At 47.7% G+C, this 20,249-nt stretch overlaps 1 protein-coding gene across 2 annotated transcripts in view; it reads right to left on the bottom strand.

Annotated features, from left to right (window-relative positions):
* Nucleotides 1–14,029: 14,029 nt before the first annotated feature.
* Nucleotides 14,030–20,249, bottom strand: part of ZC3H6 (zinc finger CCCH-type containing 6) — a 36,126-nt gene continuing 29,906 nt past the window's right edge. For both annotated transcript variants that reach the window (XM_040554125.1, XM_040554126.1), the window contains exons 9-12: nt 19,646–19,899; nt 18,483–19,003; nt 17,973–18,212; nt 14,030–16,867 (exon numbers count right to left, since the gene is read on the bottom strand). In XM_040554125.1, the coding sequence (XP_040410059.1) occupies nt 15,363–16,867; nt 17,973–18,212; nt 18,483–19,003; nt 19,646–19,899 (2,520 nt within the window). In that variant the 3' untranslated portion in view covers nt 14,030–15,362. The remainder of the gene's footprint in view (nt 16,868–17,972; nt 18,213–18,482; nt 19,004–19,645; nt 19,900–20,249) is intronic.

Below are 20,249 nucleotides of genomic sequence, written 5' to 3'. Positions count from 1 at the left end.
CTGCACGCTGCAGGGTGCTGAGTGCGTGTGCGAGGCGTGCGGCGCCTTGAAGGCTTCGTGTGCTGCACGGTGCGCGCTGCACCACGCACGCTGCACGGCACGCACGCAGCACATGGTGTGTGTGGCACCATGCAGGATGCACGTTGCATGGGACACACTGCATGGGACACCTGTTGCACCGTGCGGGATGCACGTTGCACAGCGTGCACAATGCACGTGATGCACGTTGCACGGGACACACTGCATGTGGCGCCTGTTGCAGGACGCGCACTGCACACCATGCACGCTGCATGTTCCAAGCTGCACGCCCCCACCCTGCACCACCCCTTGCAGTAGGGACACGATGCCCACCCCACACACAAGGAAGGGGCAGGTCACGGGGATTTTGCCTCCTGCATTTCGGGAGTGCTTGCAACATGCGCTTGGTGCATTACAGTAACATGGTGAGAACATGCAGAAACTCTTAAAACTGCTTCTAAAAAAGCATCCCGACACCTGTCTTAGCAGCTGCAATCAATCACCTTTTGCACTTTTGCAACAAGGGGGAACTGTGCAGGAGTTAAAAACAATCAGAATAGTTAAAAGGGTTAATACAATACAATCAGAATAATTAAAAGGGTATTTGAAAGGGATTTCAGTCTTGCATATAGCTCTGGAAAAGAACTAAGGAAGACAATATTCTGGAAAAAGGCAGCGCTCTGATACGGAGCGGGTAAAGCTGCAAAACAAGAGGGTGACAGGCTGCTCAGGGTAGCTGGACCCTGCTGGAGCATCCTGCACCCCAGCACTTCTGGGCCAGACCCAAAAAGGCCCCCCTGTGCCCCACTGTGGCCAAGGGGTTGGTGAGCTCGCAGAGGGGGCAGCACGCATCACCCCACAGGCACCATTTATAAGGGTGGTTTCATTCACAGCCTGCTTAAAGCATGCGTAGGTGTTAGGAACGATCAGCCACCGCTGGGATGAAGTGGCAACAATGCAGAGAAACCCAGCTCCATCACTTTCTTAGATGGATGTTCATTAACAGTGCACATTGCTGATGGCTGCATCTTCACCAGGATCAGCCCTTATCACTCCGCAGTCAAAGCACTTACCCCCTCCCATGTTAGCTGCACACACTGAGTACGCCAGAAAGAAAAAAAGAAGAAAAAAAGTTGATTCATCCCAACCTGAACTTCAGGGTTCGTGGTTTTTTTTGTTGTTTTTTTTTTTTGAAGATCTGACTCTGCTTTTTACATTCCTCTCTTAGTTTCCACAGAATTACTTAAGCTTTAACACAGGAGGTAAAGCTGAAGGTTAGGCTCCGGGCAGAAAGGTCTTTTCCTGGGGCCACTCTTCATCAAGCAAAGAGATACAGAAAAAGCCAGAAGAACAGGCAGGAAGTGTGCCCATTTTCTGTCTCACACACGTTTGTGTCCCACCCCCAAACTACAGCTGAGTCCCTCCTGATTCGGTTCAGCACCAGTGCCCTCGCTACATGGCTGCCCATGGTGGAGCTGGATGGCTCTGTCGGTCCATGTGGCAGCTGCTCCACCATGGCCCTCAGGTGAATTTGGGAGGGAGAATTCTCTCTCCGGGCCCATCTGCTCCAGGTGTTTTAGTGGGCTGAGATAGCATTAATTTGTGACATGAAGCTACTGAAACCTAACTCAGGCCCAATTTTGCAAAGGTGACCAAACAGCTGCCGAGTGGCAAATTCATCCAGGCTCAGTCTGGGAGCAAAAACCAACACCATCCTTCCACCTCCCAGCCTCACTGAGGTCCCGTGTTAATCCCGCTCCCTCTTCCCCATGAAAGAAGGTGGCTGGTGCTGCCATGGGTCAGCAACTCACCTCAGGTCCTGGCAGGGTTCCTGATTTGGGCTCAAGTTTGCTACCCCGAGGCATTGCATGCTGCTCTTCTGCCGGTGAGCCACGCTGCTGCTCTGAGCCCTGGCACAGGGCTCATGCTGGGAACACGCTGTACTGGCACTCACGTCACTGTGTGCTGGATCCCAGGGCTGCTGCTGAAACGCGCTCTGTGAAGTTCTGACAGGCTGTGTACACACACAGACATGTGGTTACAGCACTTAAAAAGGTGAAATCTGAACAATACGTGCTTCAGGGCAGACCCACTCCATCCACAGCAGCCCTGCACCAGCTGCTTGGTGCAGCACTGGCTCCTGCCATCCTCATCCCACCTTCCCTCGCCCAGTGCCAAGAACGCCACAGGATGGGGAGCACCGCCTGCCACTCCACAGTGGGAATCCCCCGGGGGAACTCTGTGCCTCTGGACTACAGCGCCCGGCAAGCCCCGCGCCAGCCACCTCGCCAGGCGCTGTGCCGTCACTGCTTCTCCATGGAAACACTCGGATCACATTGCTTCCTTGCCTTGTCCCCTCCTTGCCCAAAATACAGCCTTGTGTGCTGTTAAAGATGACATCGCGGTGCTTCTGCAAAGCCAGAAAATCATGGTTTTGACTCCCCAGTTAAAAATACACCCCATTTTGATTGGCAACTCCAAAACGGGGCTGCAACCCCAAAAACCTGCCGTCTGGAGGAGGCTTTCGCTGTACTGACAGCATGTGTTTCTTTTCCATCTGTTTTTCAAAGCGTCTGCAGCAGGAATTAATTAATAGATAATTAATTCGCCTATGTGGGTTTGTATCCCTGGCCTTGGAGCTATTTGCATGTGCACAACGCAACGCTGACGGCATCCTTCAGGGCTGGCTGGGAAGGGGCCAGTGTGAACACTCCTGGTGCCCCCCAGCCCTGGGAGAACGTCACTGCCGCAGGGTCTCAGTGTGGCCACAGCCCGCAGTCCTGCCCCGGCCACTTGCCTGCACCTCCATGATTCACTGGCAGCCGGGTAAAGAAATACTCTGGTGCCTGGGACTCATGTAACACCGCCGCGATGGGAGCCGATAAGCGACCGAGCTGTCGGCACTGGGGCAGCTCAGGTGCCGGCGGGATGCGTTCATGGGGAGCTCCACTTACAGATGCCCTGGACACTTCACAGGCAGCCTGAGCGGCGGCAGAGCAACACAAAGCCTCCTCTCCGGCGGGTTCATGCTGTGCTCCACTCTCCACAGCCCCTGAGGTGCGAGGTCCTACCGCAGCGTTTCCTCCAGCAGGGGCACACCGAATTTCTGCGCCTTGCCGGGATCCTGGTGTGGGTGAGCAGGCCTCCCCTGGCATGAAGGGGATCACCTCGCGGCACATTTTAAGGTTTGCTGCGGGATGTTCACCATGCTGGCTGACAGTGTGATTGCACAGCGAATACAGGAGATGCCGTTAATTATTTCTATTGAAATAGAAACGTTGAATAATTAATAGATCAATATTGAACAATTAACAGAATGGGGGGTCCACACTGGGAAAGCTGGGGCAGAAGTCCCCAGCTGGGGTAAATGCAGGTTGCTGACCTCATTGCAAGACTGGGAGAAATTAAATCCAGTAGCATTTCCAATATCCCCTTGGGATTCAAAGCCATAACTGCCAGCCAAAACCAAGGTCGCTATTAAAACTGATCACTGTTACGCACCACAAAGGATTTGAACAATCCCAGGTGTTGTTTCACTTCTCTGGGCAGGACACAATGGAGCCTTTTTGTCTCTATGACCTTGGGATACTAACAGAAAACAAAGCTATTCAAAAGATCCTTTGCCCCATGGCTGCGCAGCTCTGTCATCTAATCCTCGCCCTGGAATGGGAAGATGGGATGCATCAGACCTTTCCCTATTTAGAGGAGAACGCAGAAAAATTTGCCAAAGCCACTGAAGAACTCGCTTCTGTTGCAAGAAGGTAATTTTGCTGGGTGTCTCCCAGCCAGATTTGGGGGCTGGGAAGGAGGAGAAAGGGACAGCAAAGAAACTGTGAGCTGGGGGCATTCACAGAGCACAGCGCCTGACTCTCCTGTGCTCTCTGCCTGCATCCTGCTGGAGAGGTGGGAGGTGGCCGGGCGGTAAACAGTGAGGAGGAAGGAATGGTGGGCAGAGGAAACCCGGTGCAGGCACTACTCACGGGACAGGGACGAGCTGAGCCCCATGGCTTCTCCTCCAGGTTGGCTGAGGAGGCCAGCGATGAGGCATACAAGGAGGAGACGCGTCCTGTGGCCGAGTCCCTTGTCCTGGCGGGGAGACACGTGCTGCTGGCAGCCCGCAAGCTCTGCACACATCCAGACATCCCTAGCCACAGGGAGGGGCTGGCTGTGTCTGCAAAGAGGGTCTTCACAGAGGCCGTGAAGGTAGCACACGATGGGGACGGTGCTGAAGTGAGCAGTGGGGGAGGCTGGGCTAGGACACAGCAGTGGGAAGGCTGCAGGAGGAACAAGATCTCCCCTCCATAGGGCAGGGGCTGGGGAAGCTCTAGTTGGAGCCACGGTTGTTTCTTCACCTTATGCTCTCACTAGGACAGGTCTGCTGGGCAAAACACCTCTGCTCTTCCCTGCGGTGGCTGCAGTGTCATTTTCGTGGCTGTGCAAAGGTAAGAACAGTGATGTGTGAGCCTTAGCCACTCTGACCATTTTTTCTGCTGTGCTGGTTAGATCCTTCAGATCGAAGACGCTGCCGGGGTGAGGAGGATAGTTCAGGCTGCCAACCGGCTTTTGGAGTGCCTGAGCATGCTGCGGGATGCAGAGAACATGCCAAGACTGCTGGCTGCTTTCCAGAACTTTTCTGAGGCCTTACTTCTGCTGAACAATCTGACAGCAAAGCACCTCGAGGAACTCAGAGGTTCTCCTCGAAGGACCAGCTTGGTCCAAACTTTGCAGCTCCTTCAAAAATGCGTTCCTTTGCTCCATGCAGCCAAGCACAGCCAGCTTAAATGCTCCTGGGATCAGCAAGTCAACCTCTCCAAGGATTACGCTTTCCAGATGATGGAGAGGACCGTCAAAGAGCTTGTTTCCCTGCTTGTCGACAACACAGGCAGCAAGGAGCTACAGGACAGAAATGGGATCTTCTCTCAGCACGTGTGCAGGCTGCTGGCTCTCCTCTCTCACCCAGACCCAGCGTACCTCTCTGACAGCGAGTTCAGTGCTCACGTGGAAGCGGTTATTTTCTACTGCATGCTTCTAGCAGACACGTCCAGGCCAGATCTCAAGCAGGATCTGGTAAAACACTGCTGGGTTCTCCTGCAGCTGAGGAAAAGTATCTGCTGTCAGGTAAGCAAACAGGAGGGACAGACAAGGCCAAGCTGGGGAAAAAGCAGCCTGGAGGAGAAATGTCACACCATGAGAGAGGAGGTGGAGAATCTTGACCAGGCAGTGCTTACAGCTACTCTGCACCAAATCCTCGACACCTTCTTTGAGGCTAAGGATCCCCTGAGGCAGTTAGTCAAAGAAGCCCTTAGCCTTGCAGGTGCAGGGTGTTTTCCAGCAGTGCAAGGAGGACTTTTAAAGAAGCTTCAGCCCCTCACTGCCACCTTCTTCACACATGCCCAGCAGATGCTCAGAGTGGCAGACTTTGTTCTGGCCAGGTGCACCGAAACACAAACTGCTAGAGAAATCCAAGACTGGGTAGAGTATTTAAAGAGACTCCTTGCCAGTCTCCCTCCACTGCTCACAGAAATGAGCAGAAATACAGCCCAGAGGGGCAGTGCTGAGCACCTACAGTCCCTGTACCACACATGGGCTGGAGCGACAGAAAGCCTCTTGCGGTGTTTTGAGGAGACAGTCAGCATGCATGAATTCCTTAAGCTATCCACCCAGGAAATGGCCAAGCACAGGGAATGGTGTGAAAAGGCCCTAGATAGTCAGGACCCCAAAAGCCTCTCCTGGCATGCAGCTAACCTCACCCGTTGGGCTCGGTGGGTCGCTGAAGCTGCTACCAGGTATGTGGATAGTGCCACAGACCCCTTTTTCAGGAACGGCTTGCTGGTTTGGGTTGAACAGCTGGCCAGCTCCATTCTTGAGCTGAAAGCAGCCACAGCCTTTTGTCCAGAGACACTCTCCTGCCTCCAGACTAGGGATGTCTTTTCAAAGACAGTGAGCTGTCTGATGGATACTGCTCGCCACGTCCAAGATGGGCTGGATGGGTCCAACCACCCGGATATCCTCAGCCCTCTCCGGGAACAAGTACGGAGTACTGATGTTACGAGGGAGCTTGAACTCAGCCCGTCGTGTGCTGGGCTGAAAACCATCACTGCTGATGCTACATTGCAAGAAGATGCCTTAAGTCGTCCATCTTCACAAGCAGGTGACTTACACCCAGATGTTTTTCCAAGGAAAGGAGATACGTTCTCTGTCATTACAGCACTCCTAGCAGCAACGAGAGCGCACGATATGGCAGCTGTCAATGCTGCTTGCTCTGCCTTGCTTGAACTTTCCACCTGCTGTATCGAGGCAGCAAAGGAGGCACTGCCCGTGGCTGAGTCTCCCCTGGTGGAGCTGCTAGGGCAGTACCATGAGATTGTCTCACTGACACCGTGTGTTATTAGCTTGGCCAGGGAAACAGCCGCAGGACAGCTCCGTCATCCAGGCAGACTTCTCCAAATGGCACTCTCACTCTCTGAAAGGATCTGTGAGACCAAAGAGTGCCTAGCAGCTGTGGCAGGCTCTTGGTATAGCCTGTCCCAACAAGTACTCAGCTTTATCTTGTCTGCTGACTTCATGAGCAGCAAACAGGCTTTGGACGAGACCATGATGGGCTTAGCAGGAGCAGTTCAGTTAGCAGGGGACATTGCAAGCATGTGTGGTAGTAAGCAAAATCCTGTTTTCCCTGGTGTCTGGGAGAACTTTCTACAGGTCCAAGCCAAATTTTCACATGCTCAGATGAACACCAAAGTCTTACTTGGGAAAGCAATGTCCTTTGAGGGCTCCTGCAGGTTGGGAGAGGCCAGCCTGGAGCTGCACTGTGTCCAGTGGGCTGTCAGCATGCATGTGCTCCTGGGTGCTGTGGATCAGTTCATAGGCAGGGACATCCTGTTCCTGAGGGAGCTGAGAAGTGCCATGAAGAGCAAGCTTTGTTCTCAGAGCCTCTTGGCTGCTGTGTCTGAGAACTCCCTCAGGCTGCAGGAGGCTGCGTGGCTCTCTTGCTTGTCCTGCCCTGAAGACTGTGGTCGCAGTGAAATCCTAGCCCTCAAGGAGGAGATAAAGGTGCTAATGGAAGCACTGCTGGATGCCTTCAACACCCTCTTGGTCTCCCCACTGTCTACTGACAGCTTGTACATTCGCTTTGAGCTCCTGCAGAGAGACTTGGCCCTCAGGGTCAAGGCGCTGCTGCTCCACCTGGAGGAGGCCAATACCGAACACCTACAGGTCATCCGAGATGTCCTTCGACCAGCCCTGTCTCCCCTCTCTGAGGAAGAGAGGGAGAAGAGCAAACAGGCTTTTGAACAGAAGGCAAGTCAGCTAATGGCCAACATTCAGTGGGTCAGAACTACCCTCCACGATGTCCTGGAGACCACTGCTCAACTGCAGTCGCAGGCAAACCTGCTCTCCGTCGCAGACCACCTCCTGATTCTGACATCTGATGTAGTGAGCAGCGCCAGCCAGCTCTTCCAAAGCCACCAGGACCGAAGGCATCTCCACCTAGACAGCATTGTCTGGTACTGGTCAGCACAAGCACACTACCTCGTCACGCGGCTTCAGGCTGTCCAGGGCATTGGTGGGCACGTCCTGGAGCTCATGAGACAATGTTTGCAGAATGCAGGGAACCAGTGCTCTCCAAGACAGCACAGCAGTGCAGCCAAGCTCTCCGTAGCCCAAGAGCTTGGTGCTGTGAGCCACACAACATCAGCAGAAACTCACCTGACCAGGAGTGGACGCGCAAGCAGAATGGCCAGAGAGGCATGTGAAATGGTACAGTAATTTTTCCCCCATCAACTCTTAGTGCAGCATAGTTGTCAGGGCTGTCAGTCAGCCCTGTTACCTGCACTGGGGAGTACTGGGGTTACTGAGGTAGGCAAGGACCTTCTGGAAGTCAGTAGTCCAACCCTCTGCCCAGAGCAAGGCCAACGTCCATTAACTATCAAGCTGCTGGGTACCCCATACCGCTGAGCTCTGGGTATCTGATCTGACGGAGACCCTTGCATAAATAAACCCATCTCCAACATCCTGTTTCTGAGGAACTGGTGGCTGTACTGTCCTTCCTTTCCCTAAAATACTGCCCGTCTCTGCTCAGCTCCTCACCTCCCCACAAGCTTTCCTCGGGAATACCAGCCACCCTGTTCCCACCACAACTGCTGCCAGTTGCCAGAAGCTGGCAAAAGCCTCAGCAGCACGACCCAAATCACTCTGCAAAGCAGGTTAGAGTACTTGATTGCACTTCTCTGCCACAGACACTGTCAGCTTACAGGACAGCTCTCGCTTGTTTGGAAATAGCTCCAGGAGATGATGGCATGGGGCATTTGGACTTAATAGTCCCACTGTGGGTGAAGGCAGGGGAGAGAAGGGCTGGGTGGGAAGGTGGAGCAGACTCAGTGAGGTGGCAGGCAGCTGTGCTGCCTCCTTTACTCACCCAAAACTGCTTCGGAAACATGCAGGCAGAGACTTCTCAGCATCGATGCATCTGCATGCTCCAGACTAAATCTGTTCAATTCTGACAGCAGCAGAGTGGTCCTCTCAGAGTCTCCCTTGCCAGCAGCCCCAGGAGGCACGAGGGAGAAGACAGTGACACGCTGCTGAGTGGCCCCAGCAGGATGTCCCAGGTCACCAAGGACATGGCAACAAGGATGCTTCACATGACTCATTTTCTGAGGAAGAAGGGCCCCATCACGGTATGAAGTGTTTCACCCCCTCTACCCCAGCACTTTAACAGGCATAAAGAAAAGACTTTTTCCTCAAGAGTGTGGTCAAACCCAGTGACAAAGCTGCCCAGTGCCTGCTGAAACACCATCATCATCCCACCTTTCTAAGAGTGGCACTGGGTGCCACTGGGAATTACACTGGGAAGTGCACAAAGCACTGGGAATTACTTTCCTGAAAAGAGATGCAAGTCCTGTGTCCAGTCCCTTCCTCATTTCAGAACACACCTGGCCTTTCCACGTGCTCCTGTCTTACAAGAAAGGGGTCTGTTTTCTCCTTCTCTCCCGCAACACATTTCTGTTTTGTTTTAGAGCAAGGAACAGCTTGTCGCCTATGCCAGGCAAATCGCCTCTGACGGGCAGGTGGTTGTTAAATTTGGCCGCATTGTTGCGAAGAACTGCCGGGACAAGAGCTGCTCCTCGGAGCTGCTGCGTGCCGCAGAGCAGACCCACACCATCAGCAGCCAGCTCGGCATTGTGGCCAGGTGGGTTGCTGCAGACAGGGACAGCCACCCCCAAGGCTGGTGGCCCCTGCTCAAAGAGATGTGCACGGTGGTCTCCAGAGGTCTTTGTCGGACCTGGGGGTAGCCCTTACAGCTCAGCTACAACCAACAGCACTCCCTCTCCTCCTTTGGTTGCCATAAGCAGCCCTTTCCTCCCCCATCTTGTCTGCCTCTCTTTCCCCTGCACTCCAAAGCTGGAAACCTGCCACAATAGTGCAGGGGACACCTCTTTGGGCTTTGGAGTACCTGGCCACACAGGAGAAGCCCACTGTCCGATGCTTTTCCAGTAGTAAAATACTTCAAAATATCTTTTAGGGTAAAAGCAGTCACTGCAGAGAGCAAGTCCTCTTCGGAGCTGCTCGTGAGCAATGCGCAGAACCTACTTCAAGCCGTTTTGCACGTTCTGAGGGCAGCCGAGGCAGCATGCATCAAAGTAAGTTAATGCTGATGACACCAAATAGGTTCACAAGGTAAGCCCATGACATGGGGAGCTCCTACAGCCACATCAGGCTATGGGGAGGTGGGAACTGGCTGCTGTGGGACCTCTGTCAACTCCAGCTAGGGGCAAGGATTGTTACTGTGATGTTTCTGTTTTACGCCTTTGTGCCTCATTTCCAAAGCCCCCCATGCCTCTTTCCAGGCATCGAATCTGCTCTGTCACTGCTACCAACTCTGAAGTCATCTCTAGCTGGTCCACTTCCCATTTCATTTTTGGACAGGAGAGCAGCAGCATCTCACTGGAGGCCTTTACTTGGAAATATTCCATGTCAGTCTTAGCCTTTCTGTTGTCTCAAGATGAGCTTTGATCAGAAGTCCCAAGAGCTTGCCTTGCAGCTGCCAACAACGGCTGACTGATCCAATTGTAAATAGTTTGTGAGAGCAGACTTTATCTGAAAGCACTTAGAAAACAAGTACAAATATGCTCTGCACTGATTCAGTTTTTCTTTGTGGCTTAACCTCCTATATAATCCTACAACTTTTGCTGAGCTCCAGCATGTCACTTTGAGAGACAGTTTTGATTAGAATTTTATTTGATGGAGAATCAGCAGGTATGGAAAAGCTCCTCCTGTGCTCACCTGCCCATACTGGTAAAAGCATACTATATACACCCATTTTTTACTTTGCTGATGCCAGCCTGAACTAAGTAGCCATTCTTTTATCTTGATTGTCTAGATTACAAAGTCCTTCATGAACCAGCTTTTTCTCTTTAGAAATGTATGGGTCTGCTTACCAATAAGCTAACTAGATGGCATTTTTTTCCTCTCTCTATAAGCAGGTTTTTAAGCATTTTAAGTATTTTTTCAAGCATTAACTGTTAGAAATGCCACATTGATTGCACGCACATCATTACATTCAGACTTTTATATCGTTCAAGATATTTTAAACAAGTTCACGCACAGCAACATATTAAAGCATTCAAATATTTTGTCTCCTACTAGGGCTTGCAACAGCCCCCACCTGACTCTGAAGAAGGGGAAGTAGCTGCTTTTTGTATTCAGTGGAGAAAAAACCTGTTGCAGCATAGAGCCAAGGAGTGTTTAAACTCAGACAGGGATGAACTAGGCCTCCGCAAGACTCAGGCAAAGGCTGAGCCCACCCTCACAGCTATGGTACAAGAACAACCACCTCAGACCAAGAACAACCCCAAGAGTCCGAAACCTATTAAAGGACATGCAATTACAGGCAGCCACCTCTAAAAGCAGGAAGGGACTTGTGCTGCAGACGAACTGCATCGCCAGCTGGCCTCGGCAGAAAGAGCACAGCCAGTGCTGGACTCGCCTAGCTCACGCCTCTTCTGCTAGAGCTGCGCTCATAGGACTGGAAGCACAAGGCCTGAAAAGGCTTTTGTGTGCTGGCTGCTCTGCCTATGGCAAACCCCACCCTGCAGACACTGCTTCCTTTTGGCAACTGTATGGAGAGAGGAATAAAACGATGCCACACGCTAGTGTTATTTCCTAAGAGGCCTCTCCTCCAGATGGTGTTTGAAGTTGAGTAACACAACGTGATACTGAGCCACAGAGGACAAGGGAGCTGGGGAAGAGTCATCAGAGGAACTTTACCCAGGGAAAGGGAAACCAGAGGGTTTCCTGTTCAGTAGAACATCAGCATTCATGGATCTTTGTTATGTGGCATGTGAGCCATTCTAAAACTGTAAATCAGTGGCCACCAACAGGCTACATGGGAATCAAATTCTTTATATTCATATAATGCATACTCCCTGCGGGTGTGAGATGGCTGGGGCTCTTACCTAGTCAGTCAGGCAGGCTTTTGGGGCCAGGGACAGGGGGAACGTTATGTAAGGAAAACATCATTGGATGAGGTACCTTTATTACATTTCTTTCAGTAACTGCCAGTTTGCTATGTTCTCCAGCACCTGAGATGAACAGAAGGATGTAGGAATATATTTGTAGCAGCACCAGCAAATCTGGCCGGTAGGAACGATCGAGGGGTTCTGTAAATGCCTGTTTTGCTCATCCCCTGCACAAGAAAGCTTCATAGCTAGGAGGCCTTTTGCAGCACCCTGATCTTTAGCACACTATTAAATTCCACTTCAACTAGCACTATTGTGTAATTCTAATAGACACCATCCTATCAAGGGCGGCTGAAGGGGATTTTTAACAACCATCACCTTTTCTTCTAGGGGTAACAATCCTAAGTGCTGCACAGAAGTGCAGCCTGAGATACACAATCCTGCAGAAGAGTCACTGCACAGTGGGGAACTCACAGGCAAAATACAAATTCAGAAGGTAACAAGAACAAAGGTACTACAAAACCTGGAGGAAACAAGAACTGAATGAGAAGGAAGACTAAGGGATAGGGTCACTGACTTCTGAAATGCAAAACAAGCGTGTAATTAAATATTCTACATTTTGCAAGAACAAAACGACTTGATTTTTGTTATGAAGGATTCATATTGAAGTCTTTTCATCATAGTAGAAAAACAGCCTACCAAGGGAGGCTAGAAATCTCCTTAAGAGTCCTTTTATCATGGGGCAGCAAACACCAGCTGCCAATCTAAGAACACGCAGTCTATCTGAAGTGCAGAGAACAGACAAGATGAAAGAATCATTTCACTCTTTCACATCTGCAGGGCCAGCAGGAGCACTTTGTCACACCTGCTGCCCCTGACTCAGCACATCCTACAGCCTGCGGAGAAATGAGACTTTTCTCCGAGATCCCTTTCAGCCCTAGAATTCTAGAACACACTGCCGCAGTAAAACATTCAATGCTGATGATCACCGACCTTGCAACTAGGAGTTTCTAGAGTATCCAGGACCAACAATACTGGCTGCTTCTGCTGCTGCTCTCCACAGCCTCAGACAGGAGTTGCAAGTGTCCGAGGGAAACGCCACTCCAGCAGCACGCTGTGCTTGTGGAAGAGATGGAAGCAAGCCTCCCCTGCAAAAGACACAGTCAGTTCACACAGCAGACCAGACTTGACTTGCTTAGTGGCTGCAATCCATTCCAGCCAACCTCAGTGGGGCAGGACTGTCCCCACACACTTTCCTGCCCACTCTGCTGGGCTCAGTCACCCCCCAGCACCTTCCCTTTGACTTATCAGGTAGGGCAGCACTTGCATCGTAGCAATGAATCTCCTCCGTGTCTCAAAAGAGTAGCAGCAGGCACACCAGATCAACCTTGGATTCAGGGAAGAAATCTGCAAGGAATAAACCAGTGAGGACGGGTGGACAAGAGAGCTGAGCAGCAGCCCACGGACACTTGTGCTGCCCACTGGGAACTGCTGGCCAGGCATGGCTGGACTAAGGAAGGAAGGAAGGAAGGAAGCGGTTACACGTGGAGACCACAGGCTGCAGGGACAAGCTAGCTCCTTTCAGATCACATTTCCTTCTTACCTTGTCCCCCTTCTTGCCCAAAATAGAGACCTGTATTGTATTAAAGGTACTGAGATGGCAGTGGATCTCTAAGGTTAGAAACTAGCACTCCACGCCCCCCTGCCAGAACACATTCTGTTTTCATCTGCAGCTCCAAAATGGATCCACAACTGGACCAACGGCAAGCCACCCAAGGTCCTTCAATTATCTCACCTGGTATCATTTTGTCCTTGGTCTTAGGCTTTCCTTTGCCCCTTCTTTTCCCAATACTTTCAAAAAGAAAGAAAAAAAAACCAAGCAAACAAAAAAACCAACAAAAAAATGAGTTCAGTTTAGTGATGATATCCTCACTGCCCTACAGAAGCTGTAACTTCAGGTTACAGCTGCCCGTCCTGCAAGTATGGACTAATTACCTTCCACATCTGAACATGAAACCACACATTTGGCTTCAATACGGACTTTCAATGCTGGCTCATTTTTTAATGAAATTCTTTAACAACCAAACTTGTCATCAGATGAAGAAGCAATAAGTAATTAAGTAGGACCAGTGGATTACTCCAAAATAACGTTGACATTTTGTGTCTAGTTCTCCGTTATCTAGTTCTCAATTATTGCAAGTGCTATTTAAAATACCATTTAATTAATACAATTTATACTCTGAAAAATTGGGAAGGCAAATTGAAACCATGATTGCCTTCAGCAATGTCTCCCCTGCCACGTTTTGCATACAGAAATCAGCAGCTTCCCTGAGCTCATCCAAGCTCTGTTCAGCAATGCAAGACAGCTCACGTTCCTGCCTGGATCGCTGTGTGTCTCACAGGCTCAAAAAAACAAAACCACGGAAGTTGTGATAACCATCATGCTGTCCCAGTCACAAGTGTTCCCTGGGCCAACAAACAGGAAGAAAGAGGAAAAGGTCCACCAAGGAAGAGACTTAATGCAAAGAACCATTCCACGTGGGTGGGAACCAGGTGGCAATTGAGCAGACCGCAAATTTTTATTTTCAATGTAGCTAGCTAGGCATAACTACATTTCCGCTATATAAAAAACAAGCCAAAAGGTAAAACAAGAGAGGCTTTGAGGACAGTTGTGCTCTGGGCATGCAACATCTTCAGAAATTAAAGAACACGCACGACATTTTTCGTAGCGACGATGGTCTTTGTAGTAATGAAACAATGATGACAAGTATGATCCCGGAACCACTCAGCAAGCTAACTCATTGGAACTCAACGCGAGGTCAGCTTCAAAACCCACTGCCATCTGACTGGCAAGTGGCTGAGCGGCTGAGCTAAAGGCAACTTTAATCACTTTCATCCTTTGGACACCCCCTCTGCTGTTACTCCAGCCGTCAACTAGCTGCCATCACGTCAACATCACAGTCGTTACCAGACTTTAGCTGTACCCTTTTTAATTTTTTGTTAAAAATGTCATAAAGACACAATGAATACAAGTACTGCAGTTACATCAATACAAAAAAAGCAATACAAATTAAGCAGCTGAATACAAAAATACATTGAAATACATGAACACCACAATGTAACTTATATCACTAATCAGAATTGTGTATGCGTGAAAAAATTAAATAAAAACCTTTTTTGTATTAGACAACTTAGGTATTCCCCACTTTTAACAGTAACTTTCTTCTAGTTATGTACTTCACAATTTCTTCTATATACAGCATAGAATAAAATACTTTTAAAAGATATGACATTTTTACTCCTCAATATGTGATATAGGTCTCTTTTACACTAAGAATATTGACTGCATGAATAAAAACCAATGTCTTACATCGACTGATCTGAAAAGGAGGATCAACATTTTCCTTTTAAATCATTTATGTATACTTCCATTAGTAGGTTTGGCTTGATGCGTCAGACAATCCTTGTCAAACAGTGTCTCTCACAGTAATGTACATAATATTGCTTGTATCTATACAATCATACAAATGTGGCAATCATATCTAAATGTTGTTTATGAAAGAGACAGCTCACACATATACAGGTCTTCAGACTTTCTTAATGACTTATTTACAATGAAAGTGCTTTTATCAGCTCTAACACGATACATGTTTTTTTTTCTTCTACATGTCAATTATTAGTCTCCCTGAAATTGGAAAAAGTATTATATAGAAAATACCACAGCTTTGCAAACACTATAGCATACTGTATAACTGCATGTGGTTCTGAGATTAGCAGCTGAAAAGTGTTGATAATTATAATTTAAAAATAAATAAAGCAAAGAGGTAAACCAGTTACAAAACAGCAGAAAACTGCAATATTCACAACAGTAAAAAGACTTAAAATCAATTGCTAACAAAACGGTGAAGCAGTTGGATCGAAAGTCTTGAAAACATCTTTTAGCGACTTATCATCTGATTCCCCATTTGGATCGTTATCCTGTGTCTGAGTTACCTGTCCAGGCTGTCTAACCTGCCTTGGATCGCTGTACTGCGGTCTGATTAATCCTGATAAAGCTTGGATAGGAAGATTATGCACCGCAGGTGCAGCGCTGGAGTGTTTAGCCTGAGATTTACTGGTGCTATTTGCTTTATCTGAAGTGGCTTCTGCTGATCCTTCTGTATTTTTTTCCACGTTCGAGGCAGGCTTCGGCAGTGACGCATCTTCCGAGAGACTGGGTTCATTTTTGCCAGAATTTTTCAAAATACTTTTTTTCTGGTTCTCTCCATTCTCTCCTGAACTAGCTGGAGCTGTGTCCAACGATGATGAGCTGTGATCTCTCGGATCATACAAGCTAATACCGCTCAGTATCGAGCCCGGAGTTCCCAGCCTGACACCACTCGACGATAACTTGGGCGCGTAGGGAGGCAGAGCATCTGGGTCAGGCTTAGCAGTCGCAGCTTCTGAGGTCTGCGAGGAACTGGCAGCAGATCTGGCAAGGCGGGGATCAAACTTGGAAGGGTGCGAATCCTTTGCAACTCCATGATGCGAATCAGCACTAGACAGTCTGTGGAGCCTGGGATCAACATTTTTTTGTAAGCGAGGATCTCCTAATTTGCTTGAGCTACTGGCGTGCGAATCTGCAGACTGATCCAGATAGCTGCTCCTGCCCACTAAGTTGTTCTTTGCTTTCGCAGCTAGTCTTGGGTCAGCTGGCATCGCATTTGGATGGGGATCGTTTTTCAGATTCCGCAGTTTATTAAGTCTCTGGTCAGCAATGAGTGGAGGAAGAGGTAAATTAATTGAGGAGACGGGGTCAGGCTTAGGCAAAGGTACTGGGAGCAAGTCTTCAGGCGCCCATACAATATGCTTAGCAAAGTTTGGTTTCATCAGGGTAACATCCATTTTAATGTGGCTGAACTGCCTAAGCTGCGATCGGGGATCCCTCAATGTTACACCAGGCAAAGGTTCCAATGGTATCAGAAAAGCTCGTTCTCTCAGTTCTCTTTCTGAGTCCTCTTCATCATCATCCATCCCCTTTTGCTTGACTTTTACACCGGTGTGAGGGTGGTGTAAGTCTAGCTTTGCCCCCCCAAGAGATGAGCTGGCATGACCACCCTCATTAACCTTGTGCATCCTGGGGTCTCGTACAAGCCGGGGGTCCAAGGCTGCAGATTCTGAAGGCTTTCTGGGGGTTGACCTTGGCGAGGCCCTAAGTCTTGGGTCTGCAGCCTGAGGCCCTGCACTTTTGTCTTTTGCCAGCCTCGGATCAGTAGGAATACCAAGCATGTGCTGCTCTGTGGAATGCTGTTGCCGATTCCTGAAGTTTTCACTTTGCTTCTTCAAGGTTTTTAGTATCGATTTAACACTGCTCCCCTCTTCTTCTTCACTACTGGAGTACCAGTTGACATTGTCATCTGAGAAAAGAGGATTCAAGTAAATGATCACTGGGGAATAAAACAGTGCATTTACTCATATAAAGGGGTAACTTCTCAGTAAAATAATGGAACTAAGTAATAATACTAAGGCCTGATATCAAGTCCTCACTCACTGTATTACGACCACCATAATATGACAAAAAAAAACAAATTAAATAAGGAACTGAAACAAAAATAAATGTAGTTAGCTGAGATACTCCCAAATTCTGCTACATTCTCTCCACATCTCTCTTTCTTGATACTAATTTGGGAAAATAACCTACTTCCAAACAATTATTTCTACTAGTACTTGTAAAAGACAACAACATTTTAAAACTGAGTCTGGATGAAAGTGACCTTGCATTGCGGAATAGGTAAAGTAAAACAGCACCTTACAGTTGTCTTAAAAACAGATATATTACAAATGTAGAATTTGCTGCTTCATTACACAGGTAACAGAAGTACTTCCAAAAGCCACAGAAAAGGGTGCAGCAGCAAGCAGGCCAAGGGACAAACATACTCTGTGCTGCTCAAGCTGATCTGCAGATTTACTGTTCTCTATTGGCTATAGCTTACAGAAACACTCAAATTAAACACTGCAAATTTCAGATATTGCAGAGGGAAAAGAAAACTGCTCTAGAGAAACGGAATATGCAAAAAAGATCAAGAGGCACAACTGAATAAACAGAACCTAAGAGGATCTTGCAGTATTGGCAGTTAGAAATAATAACCCTGTTTCAATCAGGGGTTTTAAGAAGCAATTGAGTTATCAGCAAGAGAACCTTTTAAAAGTGCAGACTACATCAAAAATTATCCACAGATCTACGGTTGGCCTAGATGATCTTAGACGTCTTTTCCAACCTAAATGATTCTATGATTCTATCTTTCTACTTCAAACTGAAATGCAGAAACTAAACCTATACTAAAATCCTAGAATAAGCTGGAAAGAAAAGCAAGTACCTTGAGCTGAAAATTTTGAGCTGGTACTTGTGCACTCACAGTAATTATGAACGGCAATATGATGAAAAATTCAAATCAACAGATTTGTTCCAGGATAATATATGGTCAGTAAGTAAACTCTGAACATTAACAAAATTAACTTTACCTTCTTCTTTGCTCATTGCCCTCTGACCCTGGCTGCTGACAGAGTCTCCATCTCTTTGATGCTTTTGACTAAGTCTTACATAAAGGGCTTTCTGCATTGCTGGAAGAAAATCTGGTACGTTAATGGATGGTTTATGGCCCATATGACTACTCATGCAGTCTGACTCGCTTCCACCTTGATGAGACTCTTGAGCCATTAGGTGAGCCTGGTGGTCTGTAAATTCTCCATGCCACGTTCCATCTGCAGTACAAAAAAAGATAAACAGTCAGCAGCTACCCCATACAAGCTTTTAGAGCAAAGGCAATAAGACACAAAACACAATCTAGCAAAACTAGCACAACATATTACGCAAATGGAAAGCATCATCTGAAAATGTGCATATGGTGAAGGCATTAAAACAGGTGTGGTTTTCTTTCCAAAATTCTTTCAGCTGCTCAGCTTTCAAGCCATGTTTTAACACTGTACAACTACAAAGCACCATATGAAACAACAATTCTTAAATGTCCTTACCACCAGAGTTATTAGCTGGCTGGAAGTTATGTACAGCTTGATGAGAATAATAATTGTCGTAGAAATCAGCTGGGTTCTGAATAGGCTCGTAATTCATATTTGGTTGCCGTTCACCAGGCATCTGCTGGTACTGTGGCCCTGGAGGACAATGATTATCTCTCGGCATATTCACCATATGTCCTTGAACTCCTGGGCCGCTGTAAGATCCACCAAGACCTGGTGGTGTCAGAGGTGGACCACCTTGCTGTCCTTGCATAGGCATACCAGACTGGTTCTGTGGTCCTAGAAAGCCTGGTGGAACACCCTGCATAGGAGGACTTTGCGGCATTCCTGGGCCTTGAGGCCCTCCACATGGATGATGTCCAGGAGAACCTGGGTGCATTGGCGGTCCATTATGTCCTTGCGACATGCCAGGTCCTGGCCCTGGACTTGAACCTGGATTATACATATGCTGAGAATGGGGGTCATTTCCCTGAAATGGTGGTCTTGGTGGTGATGAGCTGTTATAAAAGGTTGGTGGCCTGTAGGCAAAAGAAAATTAATAAATCACTTGCAAAAATTTTTCACTTACAAACAGCCTACTAGCTATCTCCTCCCCATCTTCACTCTTACAGATGCCTGTTTCATATATATTTGTTTTCAAGTTGGATAAAAATCTGAAAGCAAAATAATTTTCAAAAAGAATAACTGCGTATGTTACAAATAGCTCATAACACATCACTGAGCTTGTCTACAAGTAGAACTTTTTTTTTTAAATTAGCACATGCAAAACCGAACATTTTCTGCAACTAAGAGTTTTAAACATGTCACAGCCAACAATCTCCATCAGGAGTGTCCACTGTCTTTGGTCAGGAAAGATCTAACCACAAAAAGACTTTAGCAGGAGAATGAACTTTGCTCAGCCTGCAAATGGGGATAGACAAGACAGACACAGAGCCAAAACAAGAGCCAAAGGAGTGGCTTTCTGGAAGGTCAAGGCTCAATTACAAGTAAGTAATCCTTTTAAGGAAAGCATTAAATGAGTAAATAATTGATAGCCAGTATTTGACGGATCATTATCTTAACAATATACTCAGAAGCGTATACTGACAAAAACTAAGAGAATATTTTACGCATTTATGTAGCCACGTTCTAAGAACTCTAAAGAAAAATCTAAAACCTACTTTTTTCCAATTTTGTGTGCTAAATCCACAGTAGGCTTCACAACAATTTCAAAGAGAGATGGTATTTTCTTATATTCTCCTGAAGGATCTTGATAATTTTCTATATCAGACTCAGAAAACGGATATTGCTCTGGTGGGGTTGGCAGAAGCCCAACACCTGGTGGTGGCTTAGGGAGAGGAACTATGCCACGCTTTCTGAGTTCCTCCAGTTCTTTCTCATCTTCATTTTGTGGTTCCTCTTCATTATTCAAAACCTAGAATGAAGCAATATAGCAAAGAGTCCATTATTTTTACAGCATATGCAATTTAGTTTAGTCTTGCATTTTCCATTGAAATGTAATTACCTGCTGCAGTACTAGTATATATTGGCATCAAACTCAGGAAAATTAGAAATCTATTATTATTTGTTCCATAAGACACCAATTCACATCCAAGAAGAAAATTATTACTGTAGACAGCAAAGGACAATTTTACAGAGGTCCATTTCCCTCAAAGAGGGATTTTAAATGACAGAAATGGAATGACATTCTAAAATTCATAATGCTTTTAGAGTTAAACCCATGTCACTTTTCTTTTAAGACCTCTTGTATAGTAACTGGGGGGA

This window comes from Cygnus olor, chromosome 3, assembly GCF_009769625.2.
Source record: "Cygnus olor isolate bCygOlo1 chromosome 3, bCygOlo1.pri.v2, whole genome shotgun sequence".
Classification (NCBI taxonomy): domain Eukaryota; kingdom Metazoa; phylum Chordata; class Aves; order Anseriformes; family Anatidae; genus Cygnus; species Cygnus olor.
The sequence above is the reverse complement of the archived record's forward strand: the minus strand, read 5'-3'. Positions and strand labels throughout refer to the sequence as shown.